Source organism: Daphnia carinata, chromosome 8 (assembly GCF_022539665.2).
Source record: "Daphnia carinata strain CSIRO-1 chromosome 8, CSIRO_AGI_Dcar_HiC_V3, whole genome shotgun sequence".
Classification (NCBI taxonomy): Eukaryota; Metazoa; Arthropoda; class Branchiopoda; order Diplostraca; family Daphniidae; genus Daphnia; species Daphnia carinata.
Genome location: NC_081338.1, coordinates 6,657,539 through 6,678,858, shown reverse-complemented (window position 1 = coordinate 6,678,858; position 21,320 = coordinate 6,657,539). Strand labels below are relative to the sequence as shown.

The following is a 21,320-nucleotide window of genomic DNA, read 5'->3' as shown; positions in this document are numbered from 1 at the left end:
GCCACGAAGGATTCAATAGAAAAGGATTCATATCCACTAGTTTGCGTATAGCCGTTTGTAAATGGATTGCTTCATCAACGGATGTCTTTGTAGATAAGGTGGGAACATGCTTTGCCACTACATCAGGTGCGAAAGTGTCCGGAGAAGCTGTTGAAGTTGTTGGAATGTAGCCAGATGATTTTACGTCTTCCGGTGGGATCACGTAATTTCCCACGATTTTGGAAACTGCTTCTTGGTCATGTAACATCTTGTCGGTGCTAGACAAATCACGGAGCTCTGGCTCACCTAAAGGGGCACTTGTCAAAGATAAATCTGGTGGAGAAGTTGAAACTGACATCATTAAAACATCTTGTGGAACGGACGGTGTAACAGATTCTTCAGTTGATGCTAAAAATTGAAGATCGACTGGGACATCCGTCGATGGCAGCATAGGGACAGCATCAGAATCGAGAAATAGATCCTCTAATTTGCTAGGATGATCTTCGAGGATGGTGACTTCCTCCTCGTTAATAGGAAATGGAGTTGTGATTTCGACTAAATCCGGAATGTCTGTCGTTAATAACTCGTCGGTCTGATTGGAAGTTAGGAAGGAAGGATCGTTCGACGATATGGTGATGTTGAAGGCGCTTTGATCCATAGGGAAGGATTCATTGGTGGCTCCGCCTTCATGAGGACTTCCTCCAGTATCAGTGACATTGTGGATGGTATATTGGAAGTCGATGCCATCCGTAGATAAGGAAGGAACTGGATAACCGCAGCTGATTGTCAGTTGAATAGCAAACAGACAAACAGCTAAGCTATTTTTCAACTAGTATAAGTGAAATATAAGATAATTCCTGCAACAAGATGAACAAGGATTTTTGGAACTTACTTTAGGCGAATCCATGACGAGTTGGTTCAGTAGACTTAACTGAAACGGAAAAAAAGCAGTCAGCTTTATATATACAGCAGCCGTGGTTTGATTTCTTTCCGTGTTCTTATTTCTCCATGTGATATGCCAGATCGTTTTGAGATGCTGCTTATCATCCGGCATGTAGGTCGTGTAATTTATAATAGCTGTGACAAAAATGAAGAGACGTTTTATAGCACCGGTGATGAGGAGCATTTGAAGAGCAAATTTCTTGGCGGTGACAGTGCAATAAAATTTGAATCCTAACGAGTAGAAACTTTGCATTCTAGTTTGAATCAAGCAATTTATTGTCATATTCTACTCTATTAGCTCGTGGCACAAAAGAATATGCATCAGGAGTCCCGCGTTCTACCAACTGAGATAACTAAGTGTAATCTGAATATGAAATTGTTTAACATTAATGCGATCTTAGGCTACACTATCTTGGTGATCATTAACACACTGGGTGACATTCAACGCTTAATTTTAATAGCAATATTGGTTTTCAGTTGGAGAAATCGAGAATTGAGCAAACAAAAGAGGACTCGCATGCCGTGCGAAGTTTCCAAACCACTGGGTTGCTGTTATTTAAAAATAGTTTCTCGTAAAAAGAGATGAGTTCCGTCAGCTGGGGAAGAATAGAAATCGTCTCATGCAAATTGTTTGTCTACCCCCTTTTTTTCACAGATAACGGATCAATTAATAATTTGCCTACGTCCCAGTTTCATCAGCATGTTACCGGTGAACGGAAAATGGTGTCTCCGGGTGGCAATAACGGAAGCAACAACTAAAGCTATTTGCAGATGATTTGTGGTCAATGGTTGAGAGCTTTTTTCAACAACTCGCCAAAGAAGAAAACGTCTAGAAAGCAGACATATATAAACACTGTCGATCGCTCTCTTAAGCCATTCAGTCTGTGCTGTTTGTCTAGCACCTTGCTCTTCCTTAGCTGCTCTGCATTAAAATTCATCATGATAATTCCAAAGGTAAATTTTGTTTCAAAATTCAATTGTATTTTCATTCAACATGTATTTGCTTAGTTGGAGCGTATCGTTTTGCTGGCTGTGTTATGTCTTCTACCAATCATTTGTGCGGACCCTTCTGAAGTGAATGCATCAGGACGTAAGATGCAGCAACGATTCATACGAGACTATCAAGACACGACTGATGTAGCAGATCTTTTAGCAACTACAGTTGAACCTGAGTTACCAACTGGAGACTTGCCTACGGTACAAGAAGAAGGAAGGAATCCTTATGTAGCAACAGAAGCTGCCCCTGTTGAGACTTCTTCTCCAGAGGCTCTTTTGTTTTATCCTCCTGTATCCGTAGATCAACCTAAATATCGTCCAGCTACTCATTACGCTCCTCCAGCTGATCCTTCTAGAGGTGGAAAGGTAAGCACTTCCAAACGTCCGTTTGGATTGGGCGTACCTAAACTGAGGCAGCTTGGCTTCCCTCCGATATCAAACACACGAGAAAATGTGGGTCAGCAAGTGAATTGGGAAGCTAAAATTGGCCGAGCTCATGGTTCATTTCATGAATTTCTTTTGGCTTAATGCAAATGAAAAAGCTCTCGTTTAATTGTTAAATATGGGCTGATGACGATTGCTGAGCTTTCGTCTTTTTGTAATACCAACATCATATAGTAACACGAAACAATAAACAAATATCAAAAATATCTTCCTTTTCCTGATTTTATTAAATTCCAATAAAGCAGAAATGTTTTATAATTGAAATGATAGAGAATCAATGTAATCTCCAATGAGACCTTTCAATAAACAAAGAAACTATAGCTAATGCTCATATCTAGTTATTTCAGTTGCCAATTTCCATAACAAAATATATATATTTTTTTAAATCATATGTCGTCATATTCGGATGGTGAAACATGCAGAACTTTGCTCCGTTCATAAATTTTCACGGAGCAAAACGCATTGTCATAATACCGTCTCGACGGAAAAGCTATTTACATGTCTCGCGGTTGATCGTGACGAACGCCAGCCAATGGAAAGAGGAGAAATTTTGCTTGGAGAATTCGAATTTCGCTTTTTCCTTTATGTTTCAACTAATGGTCTTGTAATCTCCTTTACATGTTTCGTTTCAGACTTCCTGTTATCAGCTAACCAATTTTGTTTAACGATGGGAAAAGCAAACATAGAGAAGCCTAACCTAAACAGATAAGACATGATGTTTCATCTTATTGTTCGAAGGTCCTTTAACACAACTATTACACATTTTTCCGTCAAACGTGCTTTCACCTAAACACAGGTGAAAGTCAAAGGGAATACCGTTCCACTCACAACATGTAACTCTTGTTTAGTGTGAACTCTAATCACGTACGTTTTGCCACTGTTAAAAAATCAACAGACAAGAGATTCCACAACCGCCTGTTATCAAACTGATGTGCAATAAACTGAACAAAGGCCACACGTTACAAAGAGGTCCCAGTATGACGTTAATAGCGTTTGCGCTACATAGAGAAACGTGTACATTTGAATGAAAGAGAAAATGTTAATTTATTCGCTAACTTTCGCATTTTCCAAAATCACTTGTGTAAGACTTAAGTGTAGTTTACCGCCAAGAAGAAGACGTCAAATGATAAACGTTAATATCTCTTCTTTCGTCCAGGGGGGGGAGGAGAAATGGAAGCCTAGAGGAAGAACCAATATAGTCCGCTATTATGTTACAGTTCTCCCTTAAGCGCTAAGTTTAAATGGTACAAAGAGAAGAAACCTAATTCCGAGCCTCATATTTTATTCTCGTAAAACTGGGGGAGAGAAATGAGTTGTGTCAGCTGGTGAAGAATAGAAATCGCATTCGCAAAAATAAAAGACGCAGCTTGCACTTCCGCTGCAGGGCGAAACGATTGCATCACTCGAGTTTTCCCTTTCGTTGGCGGCATGTCGTTCAGCTAGACGTCCAACGATGTTACCAGCGCAAAACTATATCGCTACATTTCTTTAATGGCATCTCCAAATGTCTGCTCTTCACCTAATGGGAAAGTTAGAAAAAGGAGGAAGACTGCTGGACTATATAAGCCTCGGCCATCTTCTCAAATAAGTCAGTCATCTTTTAGTCTGTTAACTGAGCAGTGCCTTCACTTCACCATCATGAGTCTTCTGAATGTAAGTTAATATTTATATTTTTTTATTCTAAAATTCTTTCATCGTAACACGTATTTGTATTAGTTGAAAAAAAGCAAAGGTATCATCGCATGCCTGGTTATTCTTCAACTGTCGATGACTAGAGCACATCCAGTACGTTCGTCTGGAACAATTCAACGTGTTGCTCGTAACGATCCCGAACGAGGCTACCAGCAGTTTGGAGATCAAACGGAAGTGGAACCTACTGGGACATCTTTTAGCGAAGATGCAGTAATGGAACAGGAAACGAGTCCCACTGAATCATCTTTCATTCAGGAAGAGATCAATCCTTTCATTTCCAGTGGGCCGGAATCGTTTGAAATCGTAACCCCTTCATTTTTAGATAATCAAAATGGCCCCGTTTTAGTGTCAGACGTTGAGCCTGTGGAGAAGTTGGAGGATCCTTCTGCCAATCCCGAAATAGCAGTCGATCCTTTCATTCCGTTTGAAGGCCAGTGGCCACCAGCTGCACCTTCAGACTCGAATGATGTTCCAGCGATTCCAACAGATTTACCGATCGCTATCCATTCTCTGTTTCTACCCATTTCTGAAGAGGTAGAACCTATCCAAAAGGTAGAAGAGCCTTCTTTCGATCCCTTGGTTGTATTCTCAAGCGAAGTTGAACCCATTCAAAAGCTGGAAGATCTACCATTCGATCCCACAGCAGTTCCAGTCTCGAACGAACCTGAATTGATTCACAACGACGAGACTCCTTCTAGCGAACCGTTGAACATCATTGCCCCAGTTGTGCATGAAGATGTTCCAATCTCAAACGAAGTTCCTTTTAGCGAGCCGTTAGACGTGATTGCACCAGTTTTGCACGAAGATACACCCAATCAGAGCGTGGTAGATCCTTCTATTGATTCATCCCTGATTTCAGAAGATCATTCAGTAGATGTTCCTTCATCTGATGCCCCCATTTCAAACGAAGCTCACTCTATTCAGAATTTAGAAGATCCCTCTGTAAATCCAGTAGAAGTTGTTCCAGTTGAGGATGAACCTGAGGTTGATACCAAAATCGTTGCAGAACCTGTTACGAACATTGTAGCGAATCATCCCACTCAAGAAGAACCTCAATCGCCACCTGCTGCATCTTCAGAAATTGATGTGCCTCCTCAAGCAGTGTTTATTTCAACTGTTTTCCCACCGTCACCCATTACAGTTGCTCCCGTTAAGGCACAGGATCCTGTCAGCCCGTATTCTGTAACGTCTCCGAAAAAACCAGTAGCCAGTTATTCAGTTAACCATCCGCCGTCTGTGGAACCACAGGTACCTGTGATGGCCAATATGAACGTTCCAGCAAAAACCCAATTGAAATCCTATCCTGCTGGCCAGCAATTGAAGCAACAATCACCTAAACAATCCCCGGTTTATGGTAAAATTAAGGCCCAATCAAACCCGATTTCAAGTGCTTACCCCAATGCACAGGCTCAAATCAATCAGCCCAAATATCAGGTGACATCTCCTACACCGGCGTCTGGACCTCCTCGTGCCACTCTTGCCACTTCGTATGGAAACAACAGATTCCCTACACGCCCATTCGGCTCTTCACCTAAACCGAGACAACTGGGCTTTCCTCCGGTATCCAACACTCGAGATAATGTGCTTCTTCAAGTCAACTGGGCAGCCAATGTTGGCCGTCCTTATCGCTCAACATAAATTTGGTTCTGAAAATGAGATTTTTACAACGATATTCTTACGTTTCTTTTCCATGTTCTAAAATTTATATTTGCTTTATACTTACTACGTATCCCAACATTTTCTGAAAGATGACCATGACAACCCACCATGTGTTGTACAGATTGTACGTGTGTAGCGTTTCGAATGTAGACAATCGGATGAAGGGAAACGTTCCGTCTAAAGTGACGACCGCTGAGCTCTCGTCGTACTTGTATAGTTATAAGAAAGAAATATACATCAGCAAACATTTACCGAACAGTATTTCGTATTACATTCAAATCTGAAGTGGTTTTCAGTGACAAATGAAAGAAACAAGATTGCGACTGCAAAAAATTCACAAAATAAAACAATACAGCAGCAAGTAATCAATATTATGACATTTAAATTTCTTTTCGAAAAATACGTAAATATATTATTATTGTGTAGAAAACAACACTGTGATTTAAGTATGTTGATCGATTATTATATCTATTTTAGATGTGACGAGACGTTCCGTGTTTCTAGCATGTGATAAAAAACCGTAAAAAGGATTCTGTTAAAAACAACAGGTCAGTTGTTACTCACGGCCTCAAACACCTGGATTAGAAACTTACCTGTTGAAATACGTTTCGGGGGTGGTAACTCAGTGGTAGAGTGCTCGCTTTGCATGTGAGAAGCCCAGAGTTCAATCCTCTGCCACTCCATTTTGGCTTCGAAAAAAATTATTTTTTGTTATTATGTGATTAAAATCAATTGGCATATGGACAATGGGTTTATGTTTGCGACTCATTTTTCTTGAACGTACATTAAATTTTTTACCACGCCATGCTTTTTCCGTTGAAGGATAGAAATATTTTATGGAATATGTAAGATAAACGATTATTTGTTGACACCTAAAACAGGAAGATTCATTCGCAGGTAGCACTGGACATCCTGTTGTTTGAAAGGTGAACGTTATCTTGGTTGTGTTCGGATGCACTGAATTTTTCCAACTTAACAAACAGAAAGTGGCACTGCCCTTTGCTTCTGAAACGATTAGAACAAGCCCTAACACCTCGGAAACGAACCGACTTCCGAAATGTCGAAACACGTCGCGCAAGAAATTTGTGAAATATTCGTGACGAAATATGAATTTGTCGTGTCTGCTGCAACATGCGTCTTAATAAGTCTTTCGAAACAATTTTATCTATAACGAATGAGACGGCAAGCTTGCTGGCTTATCAGCAACTTTAACGTCATTCCGTTTATTTAACACGTTTGAATCATTTGTATCGTACACGCAATGCTCTCTATTTCTAGGACCCTTAAATGCAATTGCTAAAAAATAAAGACGTAAATGCGGATTAAAATAATTAGTTTCCATTTGATAGAAGAACATGATTAATCAATTAATACAAAACATGATTGGAAATCAAGATAGGCCTAACATTTGTTTCTAATCGATTAACTGTTCTTTGTCCAGCACTCTGTTTGACGATTGAGTTTTATACCCACGGCCAAAACGAATTCCAGTGATTCGCCCGTTTCATTCCGTTGCCTTCCCCTGGGTTGCTCATCATTTGGATCTCGAGAATCAGGTGTCTCAGCAGGTATAGGTACCACCATAATGTGCTCGTCATTTACAGGTAATGGCTGCGTTTGCGATGTATTGTTCGGAGGGCTGAGTTCACTCATTGCAGTTAGCATTTCTCTTGGACCGTCATTCGCTTCTTGATTGCTTCCATAATTAATGTTTTCTATAAGTGAAACGGTGTGTTGAATAGCTTCTGATAGTGTGTCATCATCTGTGTGAAATGGGCCGATGGGAATGGCGCCGCTGAGATGATTTTCCTCAACTTGTACGTTCAATTCGTTAGGTGCCTGAATCGAATCAATCAGTTGATCAGTCTCGTTAATACCATCGTGGCTTCTAGCTTGATCTTGTGGCAAATCTGGTGCCGGAAGATTTCTGTTGTCCAATTCGATTCCCGTCCTGGTTGTTCTTGATCCCGCAAACAGATGTCTAATGCCTATCGTAATAATTATCCCTTTTTAAATAGGCACAGTAGAAGAATCTATTTAAAAACAAAGGGTTTCTTACTTTTGGAGAAGTAAGCAAACAGTGCCATGGCCAAGAAGCAACTTATTAACAGTGAAACTCCGAAAATAGTCAAAATGTTGGTACTGTCTAAATTTGAACTGGGCTCCTCTGACGAAATGGGTTTGGCCGAAGGTTTGTAACATTTCATGCTGTGACGCTGACCATGCAACTCTTCAGCTTGATACCTGATAATCCAATTAATAAAATATATCAACTGAAATTGATGTTATAGCGTTATACGGATTATTGAATTTACCCAGTCAAGCAGTTACCACAATCCTCATCGACTCTGGCGCAGCTGGCCAATTCCAGTGGTTGACGTTTGAACGTTGCTTCGCAATTAATGCATGGGTCGCAGTACATATCCGAAGAGCAATAAGACTGTTCCGAGCAATCCGAGTCGGTATTGCACTGGAGGGTATAGCATTTGAATGCAGTCATTTAAAGAAACACAAAAATAATAAATAATTTGATCAACAACTTACCCGGGTATGGATGTATGCAGAGCCAGATACAGTTGCCATGAAGGCAACAAAAAGGAACGATAGGATGGCCTTCATCATTCTTTAGTAGTTGTACAATATTTTTGGCAGTCAATTATGATTGGTGCTAAAGAAGAAAGGCAAAAACCGTAATTAAAGCTGATGCAATTGCAATGAGCCGAATGATGCAATTGTGATGAGTCGCTTGACGCATCCCTCCATCGAGACAAACATTAATGTGAATCAAATAGCTTACCGTTGAATAAGAAGCTTGTTAGTGAAATATTTGGATTATAGAACATAGTCAGTCAAGTCAATTAACTCCGATTTTCCTGAAATTCTATCGAATTTTTCAAGAAAGCTATGAAAGTCACGTTCGCTTGCCAAGGTTGCTTTTCTGTGACTGACTTCTGCTGTATGAGCGATAAGCGTTTTAATTTAAGTCATTTGAGAAAACTGATAAGATAAAGAGACAAATTGTCGAACAAAATCGGCTGCTATTATTATTTCCGACGGTTATTATTATTAAGAAGAATTGATGGGGGGTGGTAACTCAGTGGTAGAGTGCTCGCTTTGCATGTGAGAAGCCCAGAGTTCAATCCTCTGCTACTCCATAATTTGGTTTTTTGCATCATGACTTAATTCTATCGAAATATCAGTTAGTGTAAATATCAAAAACATGTATTGGTATTCAAACTATCTAGTGTAATTTATATTTAAATTTTACTACAGCCACATTCACAATATGCTTTTATTACAAAATACCCGGGTCTTTCCTGGGAGACGTTTATCGTGGGGGTGGTAACTCAGTGGTAGAGTGCTCGCTTTGCATGTGAGAAGCCCAGAGTTCAATCCTCTGCCACTCCATTTTGTATGTTTGATTATACAATTGAACAATTGAATTATACAAATATGTTTACTTGTACAACTTGTGGTGCAATTTTTCACCCGATTTTCTGTTTGTTTGTTATTTTCTCACACACCACTTTAAGTAATTGATTCTGCTAGTTGTGTTACGTCATCTTTTTTCAAAGTTGCTTATCGATCGGTTATTTATTTCAAGAAGTCATGCTTCATCAACTTTTTAGTTTATCAGGTATCTAACATTAGATAACAGTTTTCCGAATGAATTTAATAGACTCATCCTAGCATGGTGTACAAGCGTGGTTGTACACCATGATCCTTCTTCCCAAATGTGATTTCCTGCGATGCGTAGCACAAATTCAGCAAGAAGAGGCTTCTTGGTTATTATCTGTAAATCTTCCTTGTTCTATTGCACACTTATTGTACAGTATGTAATGCGTATTGTGTGAAATTAATATGAAAGACTTACAAAAAAAACTACATGGTCACTGGTCATTAAATTTTGCTTGCAATAAAGCTGGGCTGCCAAAGTAAGGGCCATACTACCATAATTGTTCCATTATTCACTTAGTGTTACTTAATTTTGTAACCAAGTCTTCCATCTTTGGTTTAACCCCTTGATTCTTGGTTTTATTAGAATGACGGGTAAAAAAAAGTTAAACCCAAGGAAGCCAAGTTAGAAAGGAATTTTGGTAGATGCAGAGAAGTGGCATCATCTTCAGTCTGAAAATGTAAATGTATCTTATTAAACCATGATATAGATAAATGAAATTTATCTTGAAAAATTAATCAAACAATTAATACCGGTTCATTTGGAGATCCACGAATGAGCTAAATGTTTAAACTTAATAAGTGAGTACTGGAAATAACCACATGGGGAACATGAGCACCTATTGGATCCTGAAAGATTTTCTAGTATAATTTATAGTTTAAAGGTAATGTATATTACTGTGCACACTATTATTATCTGATGTAAAGTTCGGCAATTGTATTTTTTTTTGTTCTATTCTCACCAGCTTTCTTCTTAATTCCTTTTGTTAAGAACTGAAGCCTCTTAAACAGATGCACCCATCTCAAAGGGAAACTATCGAAGAGGGATTACTGCCAGTGCACATATCTGAAATAGTAAGTATTGTTAGAAATCCAGTAGTCATTTCTGATTAGAAATCCCTGAAACAATTGAGTTCCAATTAGGAATTTTTGCATGTTCATCCAGTAAGCAAGCCTTTCTGTAATTTTTTTACTTCTAAGTAGGAACCCTTGTTTTCTCCTCGAAATTTTTATATATTTATCCTTTTTTATTCATTATTTGCCTCAAATTTATTATTTTACTATAAAGCACCTAGAATGGTACTTGTTTTTATGAAATCGCGTCAGCCACAAGTTCTTTTTTATATCCTTTGTAGTGCCAATGTCGTTGACGATCGTACTACACGTTTACCTAATATTTGTACCTCGCGGATATTCGGAGATCCATTGAGTCTTTCTCAGACTCCAAAAATGACAAATGTATAAACCAAAATGTAGACAATGGAGGGAAAGAAAGGCTGGCGCAGGCAAGATCTCAAAGCCACATATTAAACAATCAAAAACTTTACATTTTTGCCCATTGCAGCTCTATGCAAACATCCTTTTTCTTCTACTTTTTTTTTTCCTAACTGTACATAGAAATAGACGACGTTCTTTGTCAAAAGTCTTTCATTAAAATCAAGTTCCCTTTCATTCCCTAAATCTTGTCTGATAAGAGACTATTTCCTTTTGAGTTTTCATCATTTTTTAAATTCCTTGTTTGTTTTGTTTGGTTACCAGCCCAGAGAGTTAACTCCATTTTCTTTGGCAACGAAAAGAAACGTTTCACTCTAGTAAAAAAAAACTTTATCTTTTTCTTAAAAAAAAAAAAATTTATTCTTCATTCGCTGAATAGGTCGTCAACTGCCGACCCTTTTGATTTTCTATCTCCGCCGCCGTCGTCTTTCTTTCAATCAATTCTATTAACGCCAATTTTTTTCGCTCCCCACGCATTGACCCTCACGTTCCACCACCCATGTAAAAAGTGGAAGCAGCAATTCTAGCGTGAACGCAGATTTCTCCAACTTCTTGACCCAATATGCCACTACCCATCTTTTTTTATTTACTGATCAAATAAATTTGATCGAAATCCACCCCGGTACGTAATTGCAACGATTTTTCTTACACAAAATTCGTTGTGGCTCACGAAAAAACCGTTTTGTCACTTGGATATCAACTACCGAGCGACATCAGTTTACTTATACCCAGTATGACCCTTGTTCTACATTTTATTATTGTTATATGTTCATGTGCACTTTGTTAATATGAATTCGTAGAGCAGAAAAAAACGCGAGAGAGCGCTGTTGTCCGCCAAATCCTGCTGACATCTAGGGGAGAAATCAGCAACTCCTTTGGCATATCATTCACTGTCGTCTTCCTTACATGGAGGATGGTGGTCAAAATGGACGATCCAGCATCAAAATTGTCTACCGATTCTGTTTCTTGAGGTATGTTTTTAATCCATGCTTACCGTTTAATGTCTTACGATAGGTTTTCGTTATGAAGTTAACCCATACAAAGTTTCAAAGGTTTTGTGACTAGAAATTGATTGTCAAAAAAGTATGTTTGCTAACTAACTATTTTCTATCGGACAGCGCTATCAGGCCGCCTGATATGCTAAGTTGGCAGGTTTTTTAGAATTTTCTGGCTTGCTGTTTAGCTACAACCCGATAGGAAAAAAAAAGTAGTAGGTGTGTCTGTCTTTGCCGGCCTCTAAGTGAGTAGCACGTGGTTGAGAAACTAAATTTTGCTTATTATAGCTCCATTTAAAAGGAAAAAAAGGCAGAGCGACTAATATCGCGGCGATTCATTAGACTGTTCTGTGGAAAACGTTTATATGAGTCAACTCTCATTGTATGTTTTGAGGGTACTTCTGTTGAAATGGAAAAACATTTATACTTAAAGTAATGCATATCTCGTTGTCAGGTTCTATTGAGCTGAGAAAATTTTTTCGGAAACTCAAAGAATAAACGAACCTGATCCTCCCCTGACAGTCCATGCATGCTATATTGGAAAAATGTTAACTGATATTCCACAAACTTAGTTGCATCCAACGCCATGTGCATTTAAAGGAGTTTTTACCTGGACCTAAATTCGTAATTTATTTTATTAGGTTATACAGAATTATAGAAACATTCATTTACATTAAGAAAATTCAATTTCAGAAGTGGGTTCCAAGACTGCCAGGAGAGGGTATTGCAGTAAGGCTGTGCCGATTCGATCACAGCTCAAATACAATGAAGATTGGTCGGTTCATAACCCAGCTACTAGTATTTCTTCTGGCCATCTTTTACTGCTTGAATTTGTAAAACTGGAAAAATTTTCTAATTTATTAGCAACAGAAGCTAATGTATTTATTAATTTACCTGACAGGTTTATTCATCAGGTGGAAGGAGACTGCATTACTGAAGAATTCTTGCTACACTCGCGGCCTTTGCAAAAATGAAGCATAACTGTGGTGTGTTCCCCCTCAGAAAAGGATAAGCCTAGGCCTAGCATCATCAGTTGATTTATTGGTTGAAATTCTGCAAAGATTTCACACATTCTACAGCTTAGGTGCTGTAGGTGACACTTAAAGTTGAATTTAGGCCTGGTGATGGCACAAACTTATGGAGATTCGCATGTTAAAGGTTAGGCATCCACCGATGTTCGAAGTTCCGAAAATCGATTGGCCCACGACCACATCAAGATTTGTCAGCGTTCCTTATAAAACCATGAAAGTATACCCAGTAATAGAAACGGCTGCAAAACAACTTGATCCAGAAATGGCGCTCACCCATCGCCAGTATGCTCTGGTATTTGACAATTTGGTTTGCCAGTAGTTCAATATAATACTTAATTTGCATTCAAGAGGTGTCGAATTGAATGCTCACGTAATTGATATTGTCTTAATAAATTGGCACTGGTAAACGTGCCAGATACCTGAGCATACCGGCGATTTGGCCTTAGCCTCTGTTTAGGCGAACAATTTTTTAATTATTGTAATTTATTTCGATTTAGCACTCATCTTGTGACACTTTACATCGAGTACCAAATGGTATGTACAGTTGAACTGCATCAAACTGTTACTTGATCGAATGGCTAGCAGCAAAATTGAACTTTCGTAGGTTGAACTTAATTTGTTAATTTGATAGATTAATCGTAGTTTGTTTATTAATTGTGGTTTTTTTAATCACAAAAACTACCTTTCCTATTCCATAGGTACTCCTGTGTGCTAATTAATCAAACCATTGCTGATAAATATGGCAGGAATGTTTGGTTTTGCCAACTTATAATGAAAAAGTAAGAGAAGTGTATTATGAATTAGTTTTTAGCCAATATGCTAAGTGTAAATTTTTTTTATTCTGTAAGGGTATCTTGCAAGGTTCGGATCTTGCAAGGCTTGGCAAAGTCTTCCTACTTAACAATGGACCGAAGGCTAGACAACACCAGGAGAACAAAACCCAATTGTTTGCTTTTGTTTGTCTATTTCAACCAATGGTGATATTGAATGCCTTTTTTCATATAAATTTTTCGTTCATTGTATTTCTGAATTTATATCTGTTTCAGGTTTGATTATTGATCCTTATAAGCGTTTTTCGTCGTAGTGAGTGTGATGACTCTTTTTAGTTGGATGTCGCAACGGAATGTAAAGGACGCTTCGAGCCCATCTACAATAGATACAGAATGAAACAACAAACCCAATGTAGACAAAGAAGTAAGCAATATTTCACAGCAAAGAAATCTTTACTTCATTTGGATTTCATATGATCTGTATGGTGAATATCATGACAAATTAAGGTGATATTCATGTTTTTTGCTCTTAAATTTTTTTTTATTGAAGCCAAATGCCACTTGAAGCTTACTTTCTCAACAAACAGTAGGGTGCAATGGTGAAGCTTTCAGTTACGTGTCGTTTCGAACCATGACTGAAAGTTCTGTTTTTAAGCTACGGCGTTGGTTAATTCTGATATTGAAATGGTCACTTTGTTGCTTAGGAAACGCTGAATGAAACCGACCATCAACTTGCTCGAAGATTCGGCCGCAAGAAGAGGAATTTCAATAGTTTTTAGGCATGACACGTCGATGGGAGAACAGATATTGGTAAAATAATTTTTTAAATGTTGCTATTATTACAATCCTTGAGCGTGCATGGATCGACTTGCAAATTAATATGTCTCATGAAGGACAATTGTGTGAAAAGAAAATTCAAGGCTTTGTGTTTCCCTTGATTGTTAACAGGATTTGACCTCTGGTGTTTATAAGATTCTTGGAGAGCAAGCCTGGTCGTATTATTGGCGATCCTTTGAAGTTAAATGCGATGTTGGAAACTGGCCGATATGCGTATCCGTTTGTAAGAAAACTGATAATCCACTTTCAATGTCTCGTGAATCCATTAAAGAGTTTATATTTTCTTTTTCATTAGCTTTCAACATTTGGCTATTCGTTCGTCGGTTCACAATATATAAAAGAAAAGAAATGCCGATTCAAGACATCGAAAACGCTTTCTGCATCAACTGGATATTATTCATTCCTCTTCAAGAAAGGAAGTTCTCACACATCGGCGATGAGCACAGCGTATGTAATTCTTGAAAGAACAAACCAAAGTGTTAAATGTTGATTTTAAATAAGCTTTTTTGTTTGTTTTTTTCTCATTTCTTTTCCAATTGGTTTATCACCGACAAAATGTAAGCAGTTTAATGGACTTGTTTGAGTTTGGCAATCTGCGTCACTGGCGGTACTGGACTTGGATTCTTGACGTTTTTGGTTGAACAGATTTATTCCAACTACAAAAAGCACAGGTATCGTTAATTGGCGTTAATAAAAAAAACAATATTTCAGTTTGATGGTAAGCTTGCTTAGTGGATGATCCATTATTAAATTTTTTTTTTACATTTTGCAAGTAAGCTTGAATGTAGGCGAGAAATTGCGTTAGATTGTAGTGAAGTTTCGTTTCTCGAAAATTCCGCTATCTGCTGCAACGCAGTTATAATGAATATGTAGAAGTGTGTTGTTTTTCTTTCTTTGTCAGCATCTGTGTTGATTTCCCCTATTTGCCGTCATTGTCAATAATAAACGTATAGCCAATCTTAACTAATCGACTAACATAACTATTTTCCTGATGTTTTTATTCAATACTAAGGTATTAACGGGTTTATTCCTGTTTAACATATAAAATTTTATCAAATTATTTCAGGTGTTTCAAGTGCTGACTGTAATAGCGAAAAAATGCCCTAAAACATAACCCCAACACTTTTACGTCAAATAGTATGTTAGCACCAAATACTATTATTTAACAGTATCAAGCGTCGAATAAAAAATGAGTACAACTTTGTATCAGGAATTTCTACCGCAGACGGTCCCCCAAACACTATAGCCACCTATTGGTACGATATTCGATTTTCTACATTGGGTTTCAGCGACCGTCCGAGGCTAGAGTAAGGTCTGTAGCAACTTTCACTTCTAATCATTCAAATGCCATAAGGTTCACGTGTAAAAGATATCAATTTTCGTAATCCTTGCTTAATTTAGTTAAAACTACATTAATCCGATTCGATATTGAACGCTGATCACGAATATCGGCTTTGTTTTGACATTGGACTTAACAAAATGGAGAATTCGAAGAAAATGACCGTAGGAAAATTGCCTCAAAAACCGTCAAAAATTGATCATCGTTGGAATTGCTTGACAATGACAGAATATACTCAAAATTGAATGTTGATTCTGAGCAAAATGTTATTTCTTTCCTAACGTTAACCGTTTTGGAAATACATCGAATTGAAAAGCTTTGATGTGTCATGCTAGCGCTGTAGCGTACTGGCGCGCCGGTCGTTTTTCAATTCGGTGTATTCCCAATACGGTTGATGTTATGAAAAAAATAGCAATTTTCTCGGAATCAGCATTCGTATTTCAGTATACGACGTAATGACTGGCGCGCCAGTACGCTACAGCGCTAGCATGACACATCAAAGCTTTTCAATTCAATGTATTTCCAAAACGGTTCATGTTATGAAAAAAATACTAATTTTCTCGGAATCAGCATTTGATTCTGAGTATATTCAGTCATTTTCAAGCAATTCCAACGATGGTCAATTTTTGACGGTTTTTGAGGCAATTTTCCCACGGTCATTTTTTTCGTTTTTCTTCATTTTGTTAAGTCCAATGTCAAAACAAAGCTGATATTCGTGATCAGCGTTCGATTCCAAATCGAAATAATGTATTTTTAACTAAGTGAGGCAAGGATTACGAAAATTGCTATTTTTTACACGTGAACCTTATGGCATTTGAATTATTAGAAGTGAAAGTTGCAACAGAGCCCGACTGCTTTGTCAAGTTTGTTTGTTTTTTCGACACCTAGATGGCGGAAGACCAAAATTTAGTGATTATTTCCTTGGCTTGGAATTCGACGAAATCTTTGACACTAGATGGCAGTATCAAATTACCGAAATAATTTGTGAGTTAGTATGGCAATATGGCAATCCGTTTAATTTTTATTTTTGTCAGACATTTCTAGATTAGTTAAAAGTGAGAAGGGTGCTGTCTGCCTTCCTCGGTAGATTACACTTCTTGATATCGTGGTTTTGGCGATTTTCAGCATTAAATTTACTCATACTTCAGCGCTATTCAAGATACGCTAATGAGAGGTAATATAAACAATACGCACAACAATTTAACGTTTTGACATGATTTAATTTTATCAGAAAAACAATAAGTGTCGTTTAGTACATGGGTCAGGAATGTAATCGGAATTTCGATTCACCTTGGTAGGCATGTATTATGTTTTTCAATTTCCAATTGTCCACAGTAGTCTGTGCTTACTGACTTGTGATTAAATTGATGATACTAATATTTGATTAATTTTAAGAAGGATAAATTATGTTGTCTTCGAAAGACTAAGATTGTAGTCTTCATATTAAACATCTGTCTTTGTTTTGGCCTCTATAATATAAGTAATAGACTGTTTTGTTCTGATTTGAATTTTTCTGTCCAGGTGATGGACTTCCATTACAGCAGAACAATTACAGCTAGTACTTGCAGCAGTTACAACACATGAACAAAGTTGAAGTTTCCGTGAAAAATGCACCAGCAGCCACAAAGTAGTGGGTTCACAAGGGCTGGAAGATGTTTTGATTTTGCCCTAGATCTAAGGAAATTGATTGTCAAAAGGTAATACGTTTAATGGGCACCACATTTAAAAGATCTTCATCAGCATTTCAGAAATTTCTTCCCCTAGCAATCCCAGATATTGATCTGCATTGCATCTACTGCCGTTGTATTTTCACATTTGTCAAAGCGTCTTCGCTGCATCAAGGTTGGTTGCGCCGATGATTCTCATTCATGGTAAGACTGAATGATGGATTTACTCGATTACCGTTCTTCTTTAGACAATGTGTTTATTCGATGTAACGTGTCATTTCGATGGTGCCGATGATTCATGTTAATGGTAAAACTAACGCTTGTTAGCTGATTACCATTCGTCATTAGGCAATGTGTTGTTTCTCACTCGTCATTTATTTCTCAAAATCGCTTTTGGGCAGCATGTCGCATGGAAAGCTTTTACAGCGAAAATAGATAATCCGCTGTTTTCTATGTGCTATTTTCAGCGTGTTTCATACTTCTTACATTCAACCGTTTGATTGTGGGGACTGGCGCAAAAAACTAATGTCGTTCTTTTCTTTTCTTGTCATGTTTGTCGTTAAATGGGTATTAGCGCAAAGGGCACACAGGGATACGCAATACCGAATCGTTATTTTTTATTTGAAATTTACTGTTTCGCGATTTTTAATCATATTATATGGCCACCATTGGATTCCCTAGTAATACGTTTCGTTCTTTAACCTTGTAATTTCGTATTTTCATTTTTTAACCGGCGAGGCACAAAAACAATTTGGTGCGTGCGTGTGGCTATTCATACGACAAACAGCTGCCAAGAGATGGAAAGTACCATTTTAAACAAAAACATGTAAAATCAGTTTATCCTAAAACTACAGTTTGATGTTGATCAAGTTCGGTTGTAAAAACGCGCAGTTGACGCTCTTTGAAATTTCCGTTCCAAATCATGTATTTTCATGGGAATATATTGGTTTTTGAATAAACAATTGTTCCATAAATCCTTTTTGTTTCGCTTTTATGTTGGTTGTAAACAAAAAAAACTAGATGTCGCTGGCGCGCTTCTAAAATGGTGTCTTGCTTACCTGTGACAGTGGTGTGAGCATTGAAACCTGTGTTTGAAATTTTTTGTTAAAAATGTTATAATCGAGTGGATAGTTATATAAAACTAACATCAAGTGTTTTACTCCCTGTGTTAGTTTTAGGAAGTGAAGCACACCAAATAGTTATCTTTTTTTTCATAACAGGCAATCTTGTAAGCTATGCAAGATGCCAATTCCAAACAGTCACAGATTGCTCTGTTAAAAAACTATGGTGTTAGCATTCCATCGTGCTACTCTGTTGCTCAATTTAGAGGTATTTAACTTGTACGTGGCAATTAGTATACCATTTGGCATGATTCTGACTTCAAGATCTAGCTTGTGAAACTTATAATGGAAAGAATGCTAACCTGGAAGAAGATCACCAGCGATGTGCATTCCTTGAATCAGCACACTACTGTCCAATTCAACTACCCCTTTGCCTAGCCATCAGAATCAATTTTAATCTGATAAATGGATTGTGTACCTCTTTGTTTGGTTTCCAACGCTTAACCAACACAGGTAGACATGGACATCAAAACCAATCCCTTTTGGTATCTTAAGTTTGAGGCTTGTCTAGTGTTGCCTTTCTTTAAATTTCATATCCTATCGCAGGTCTGCCAAGCCTTTACCTTCTACAGCAAAATTAGGAGCACTACAGGTTTTGCAGTATTCAGACAACAGGTGTAGGTAAAATACTGTCTCTGTTATAATGACACCAATAATTTTATATTCCACATGTAGTGACACATTTTTTTTTTCATATTTGTCATTTACATTATTCAGCCCTCTTCACCAGGCTTTTCGCCCCGTCCGTCTTCGCCTCACCCGTCGCCCCATCTTTGCCTCCCCGTCACCCCGTCTTCGCCTCGCCCCGTCTTCGCCTCGCCCGTCGCCCCGTATTCGCCTCGCCCCGTCTTCGCCTCGCCCGTCGCCCCGTCTTCGCCTCGCCCGTCGCCCCGTCTTCGCCTCGCCCGTCGCCCCGTCTTCGCCTCGCCCGTCGCCCCGTCTTCGCCTCGCCCGTCGCCCCGTCTTCGCCTCTCCCGTCGCCACGTCTTCTCTTCGCCCATCGCGCCATCATCGCCCCGCCCGTCGCCTCCTGGTCGCCACGTCATCGCCTGTTTTTTATGGTATCTTTGTATTTTGTAGTGTTTAATTTGTTGTGCTAATTAACATGCTGGCTGCCACGCCATATTGATCCCCTATTTTTTTAAAGCTGTATAGGGACGGGCCGCGCTGTTCTGCCTCATGGCCTATCTGCCATGAGGTGGGGCAGTTGCCTCTGCCCAAGATTGGCCGTAAGGCTTATTAGGCAACGCACCTTAGGGACTCCCTTTTCTCGATGTGTGGTGGAGACCCGGGATGTGCGTTTCCACAACGGTCTCCACCATTTCATCAGCCCGGACTTGTCAGCGGACAGTCCCCCTTGGTCGCTATCTTTCTGATAGCGACGTAGATAGTGTAGTTGTTAGTGGCGTGGCAGCCAGCCTGTTAGTTAGTTATGTATGTATGTATGTCTTGTATTGTATTTTAAAATGTAAATGTTAGTGGTGGATTTGAGGGTGGATGGAGGGACAATAAAATGCTTTATTTTCACTTGATTTTTGTTTTTACTTTTATCTCCATATATGTCAACTGTTTTGGGAATCGAACCCTAGACCATCGGCACACCAGTCCAATGCTTTACATCCAAGCCAACTACAACGCTAACAACTTATTAATTTCTTCCTAAAAGACCTTGTTTAAACTGCATACGTACATATGCTTTCATATGTGAATTATTACATATATAGTACCTTATGGCTCAGTGGAAGAGCGCTGGTCTGTTATGTCAGATGTCTGAAGTTCGAATCCCAGTATATTAATGCAAGTATACGATAAATCAATGGAAACAATAATTACCATCAATAGTAGCAAAAACATTAAAGGTGAAGTGAGCAAGCTAAATAAAAAAAAAATTGATAAATGTAATGTGTGAACATAGCAAACACAGACAAAGAAAGAAACAAATTTTTGCAAAAAATATTTTATAAAAAAAAATGTATTGACAATTCTCTGCACACTAGAATTATTTTTGCAACTTTAAAAAGGCACAATAGCCCTTTCAAAAGTTGCCGTCAACCCAGGCAGGGGGAGACACTGCCTTGTTGACCCACCGGGGAGATTACCCGGTGATTGGCTAAGAGAAGCCGGAAGAAGAGCTGAAGATTTGGAACATTTTTACAGGAGCGATTAACCTTTAGTTCGGATTTGTGGGCAGCCACGTCACCCTCCGTGAACACATCATCGGACGAAGCGGCACCCCACGTCCCCTTTCCGGCCAGAGCCCTCCAAACCTCGGTATATGTTGTTTTTATATATACCGTACAGTAGGGGCATGACCCCCTACGGGCTTATTACGAGTCAAGGGGAAACGGGGCTACGGAAAGGAAGGGAGCCCAGATATGCACTTCAATTTTTTAAATATAAAATACCGTCTCGGGAATCCGAATGAAGTATAGAAATGTCATGTCATCCATCCAATCATTACAATTTATTCAGTGTCTTGCCCCAACCAAGAATCTTTTCAGATCCAATGTTACTATTAACCTATACTGAGAAAAGAAAAACAACACCATTAAACATCTCAATTGTTGCTCATGTGACTTACATGACTCATAGATTCAACTTCTGGCAGAAGCTTCGGAAAGGCCATACAAATTGCAGATGAAAATCATTGTATAAGGCTCTTGAATGATAAAATAACACCCGTAGAATGTTGCATTGTTGATAGTTGTGTTCCCAGTATGCTGAAAATCCTTTCCTATTGGATAAATTTTTTTTTGTAGATTAGACATGGTTGGCAAAAAGGAGGAGAAATACTTCGTCATATATTCAAAAATTTTTCAAGAAAATTCCTTTCATGCCTAAAGAGTCCATGTATGATGTTCATCGCTGCAACGCCAGCGAAGTGAAACATCTTTAGGG

General features: G+C 38.5%; 3 protein-coding genes, 1 long non-coding RNA gene and 3 other non-coding genes across 29 annotated transcripts; 6 read left to right on the top strand and 1 right to left on the bottom strand.

The window, feature by feature from the left end:
- Positions 1–1,790: 1,790 nt before the first annotated feature.
- LOC130700201 (uncharacterized) lies at positions 1,791–19,824 on the top strand. Of its 2 annotated transcripts, XM_059496514.1 has the most exons (3): positions 1,791–1,875; positions 1,930–2,464; positions 19,810–19,824. In XM_059496514.1, the coding sequence occupies exons 1-2, from the start codon at positions 1,861–1,863 to the stop codon at positions 2,443–2,445; spliced, it is 531 nt and encodes a 176-aa protein (XP_059352497.1). In that variant the 5' UTR covers positions 1,791–1,860; the 3' UTR covers positions 2,446–2,464; positions 19,810–19,824. The 2 variants fall into 2 exon arrangements, with proteins under 2 accessions (XP_059352497.1, XP_057378223.1); XM_057522240.1 differs by lacking the exon at positions 19,810–19,824 and having other exon boundaries at positions 1,930–2,565.
- LOC130700175 (uncharacterized) lies at positions 3,957–5,963 on the top strand. The gene is made up of 2 exons (XM_057522189.2): positions 3,957–4,014; positions 4,078–5,963. The coding sequence occupies exons 1-2, from the start codon at positions 4,000–4,002 to the stop codon at positions 5,689–5,691; spliced, it is 1,629 nt and encodes a 542-aa protein (XP_057378172.1). The 5' UTR covers positions 3,957–3,999; the 3' UTR covers positions 5,692–5,963.
- Positions 6,324–6,395, top strand: Trnaa-ugc (transfer RNA alanine (anticodon UGC)). Its single transcript has one exon. It is a non-coding gene; the product is annotated as a tRNA-Ala (tRNA).
- LOC130700197 (uncharacterized) lies at positions 6,939–8,651 on the bottom strand. The gene is made up of 5 exons (XM_057522234.1): positions 8,510–8,651; positions 8,257–8,380; positions 8,028–8,182; positions 7,772–7,956; positions 6,939–7,700 (listed from the first exon to the last, which is right to left on the bottom strand). Exons 2-5 carry the CDS (start codon positions 8,332–8,334, stop codon positions 7,135–7,137), a joined length of 984 nt encoding a protein of 327 aa, XP_057378217.1. The 5' UTR covers positions 8,335–8,380; positions 8,510–8,651; the 3' UTR covers positions 6,939–7,134.
- On the top strand, positions 8,796–8,867 carry Trnaa-ugc (transfer RNA alanine (anticodon UGC)). The gene has a single exon. It is a non-coding gene; the product is annotated as a tRNA-Ala (tRNA).
- Positions 9,049–9,120, top strand: Trnaa-ugc (transfer RNA alanine (anticodon UGC)). The gene has a single exon. It is a non-coding gene; the product is annotated as a tRNA-Ala (tRNA).
- On the top strand, positions 9,540–18,010 carry LOC130700206 (uncharacterized). 22 transcript variants are annotated; one of them, XR_009003674.2, is made up of 21 exons: positions 9,540–9,647; positions 9,755–9,848; positions 9,936–10,052; positions 10,134–10,242; positions 11,463–11,633; positions 11,781–11,876; positions 11,946–12,052; positions 12,112–12,281; positions 12,351–12,490; positions 12,559–13,288; positions 13,387–13,467; positions 13,537–13,665; positions 13,735–13,882; positions 14,163–14,268; positions 14,407–14,518; positions 14,591–14,742; positions 14,861–14,966; positions 16,669–16,808; positions 16,866–16,928; positions 17,156–17,331; positions 17,399–18,010. It is a non-coding gene; the product is annotated as an uncharacterized LOC130700206 (long non-coding RNA). The 22 variants fall into 22 exon arrangements; XR_009421589.1 differs by having other exon boundaries at positions 9,549–10,052; positions 12,559–12,741; positions 12,821–12,905; positions 13,186–13,288; XR_009421590.1 differs by having other exon boundaries at positions 9,549–10,052; positions 12,559–12,741; positions 12,821–12,914; positions 13,186–13,288.
- Positions 19,825–21,320: the final 1,496 nt, after the last annotated feature.

What these genes read in the sequence shown, in the direction of transcription:
- LOC130700197 (XM_057522234.1), bottom strand. Translation starts at nt 8,334, where the DNA reads ATGATGAAGGCCATCCTATCGTTCCTTTTTGTTGCCTTCATGGCAACT. An exon ending in CTGCATACATCCATACCCGG is followed by an intron (nt 8,183 to 8,256) that starts GTAAGTTGTTGA and finishes TATACCCTCCAG; the next exon opens with TGCAATACCGACTCGGATTG. An exon ending in GTTTGCTTACTTCTCCAAAA is followed by an intron (nt 7,701 to 7,771) that starts GTAAGAAACCCT and finishes TTATTACGATAG; the next exon opens with GCATTAGACATCTGTTTGCG.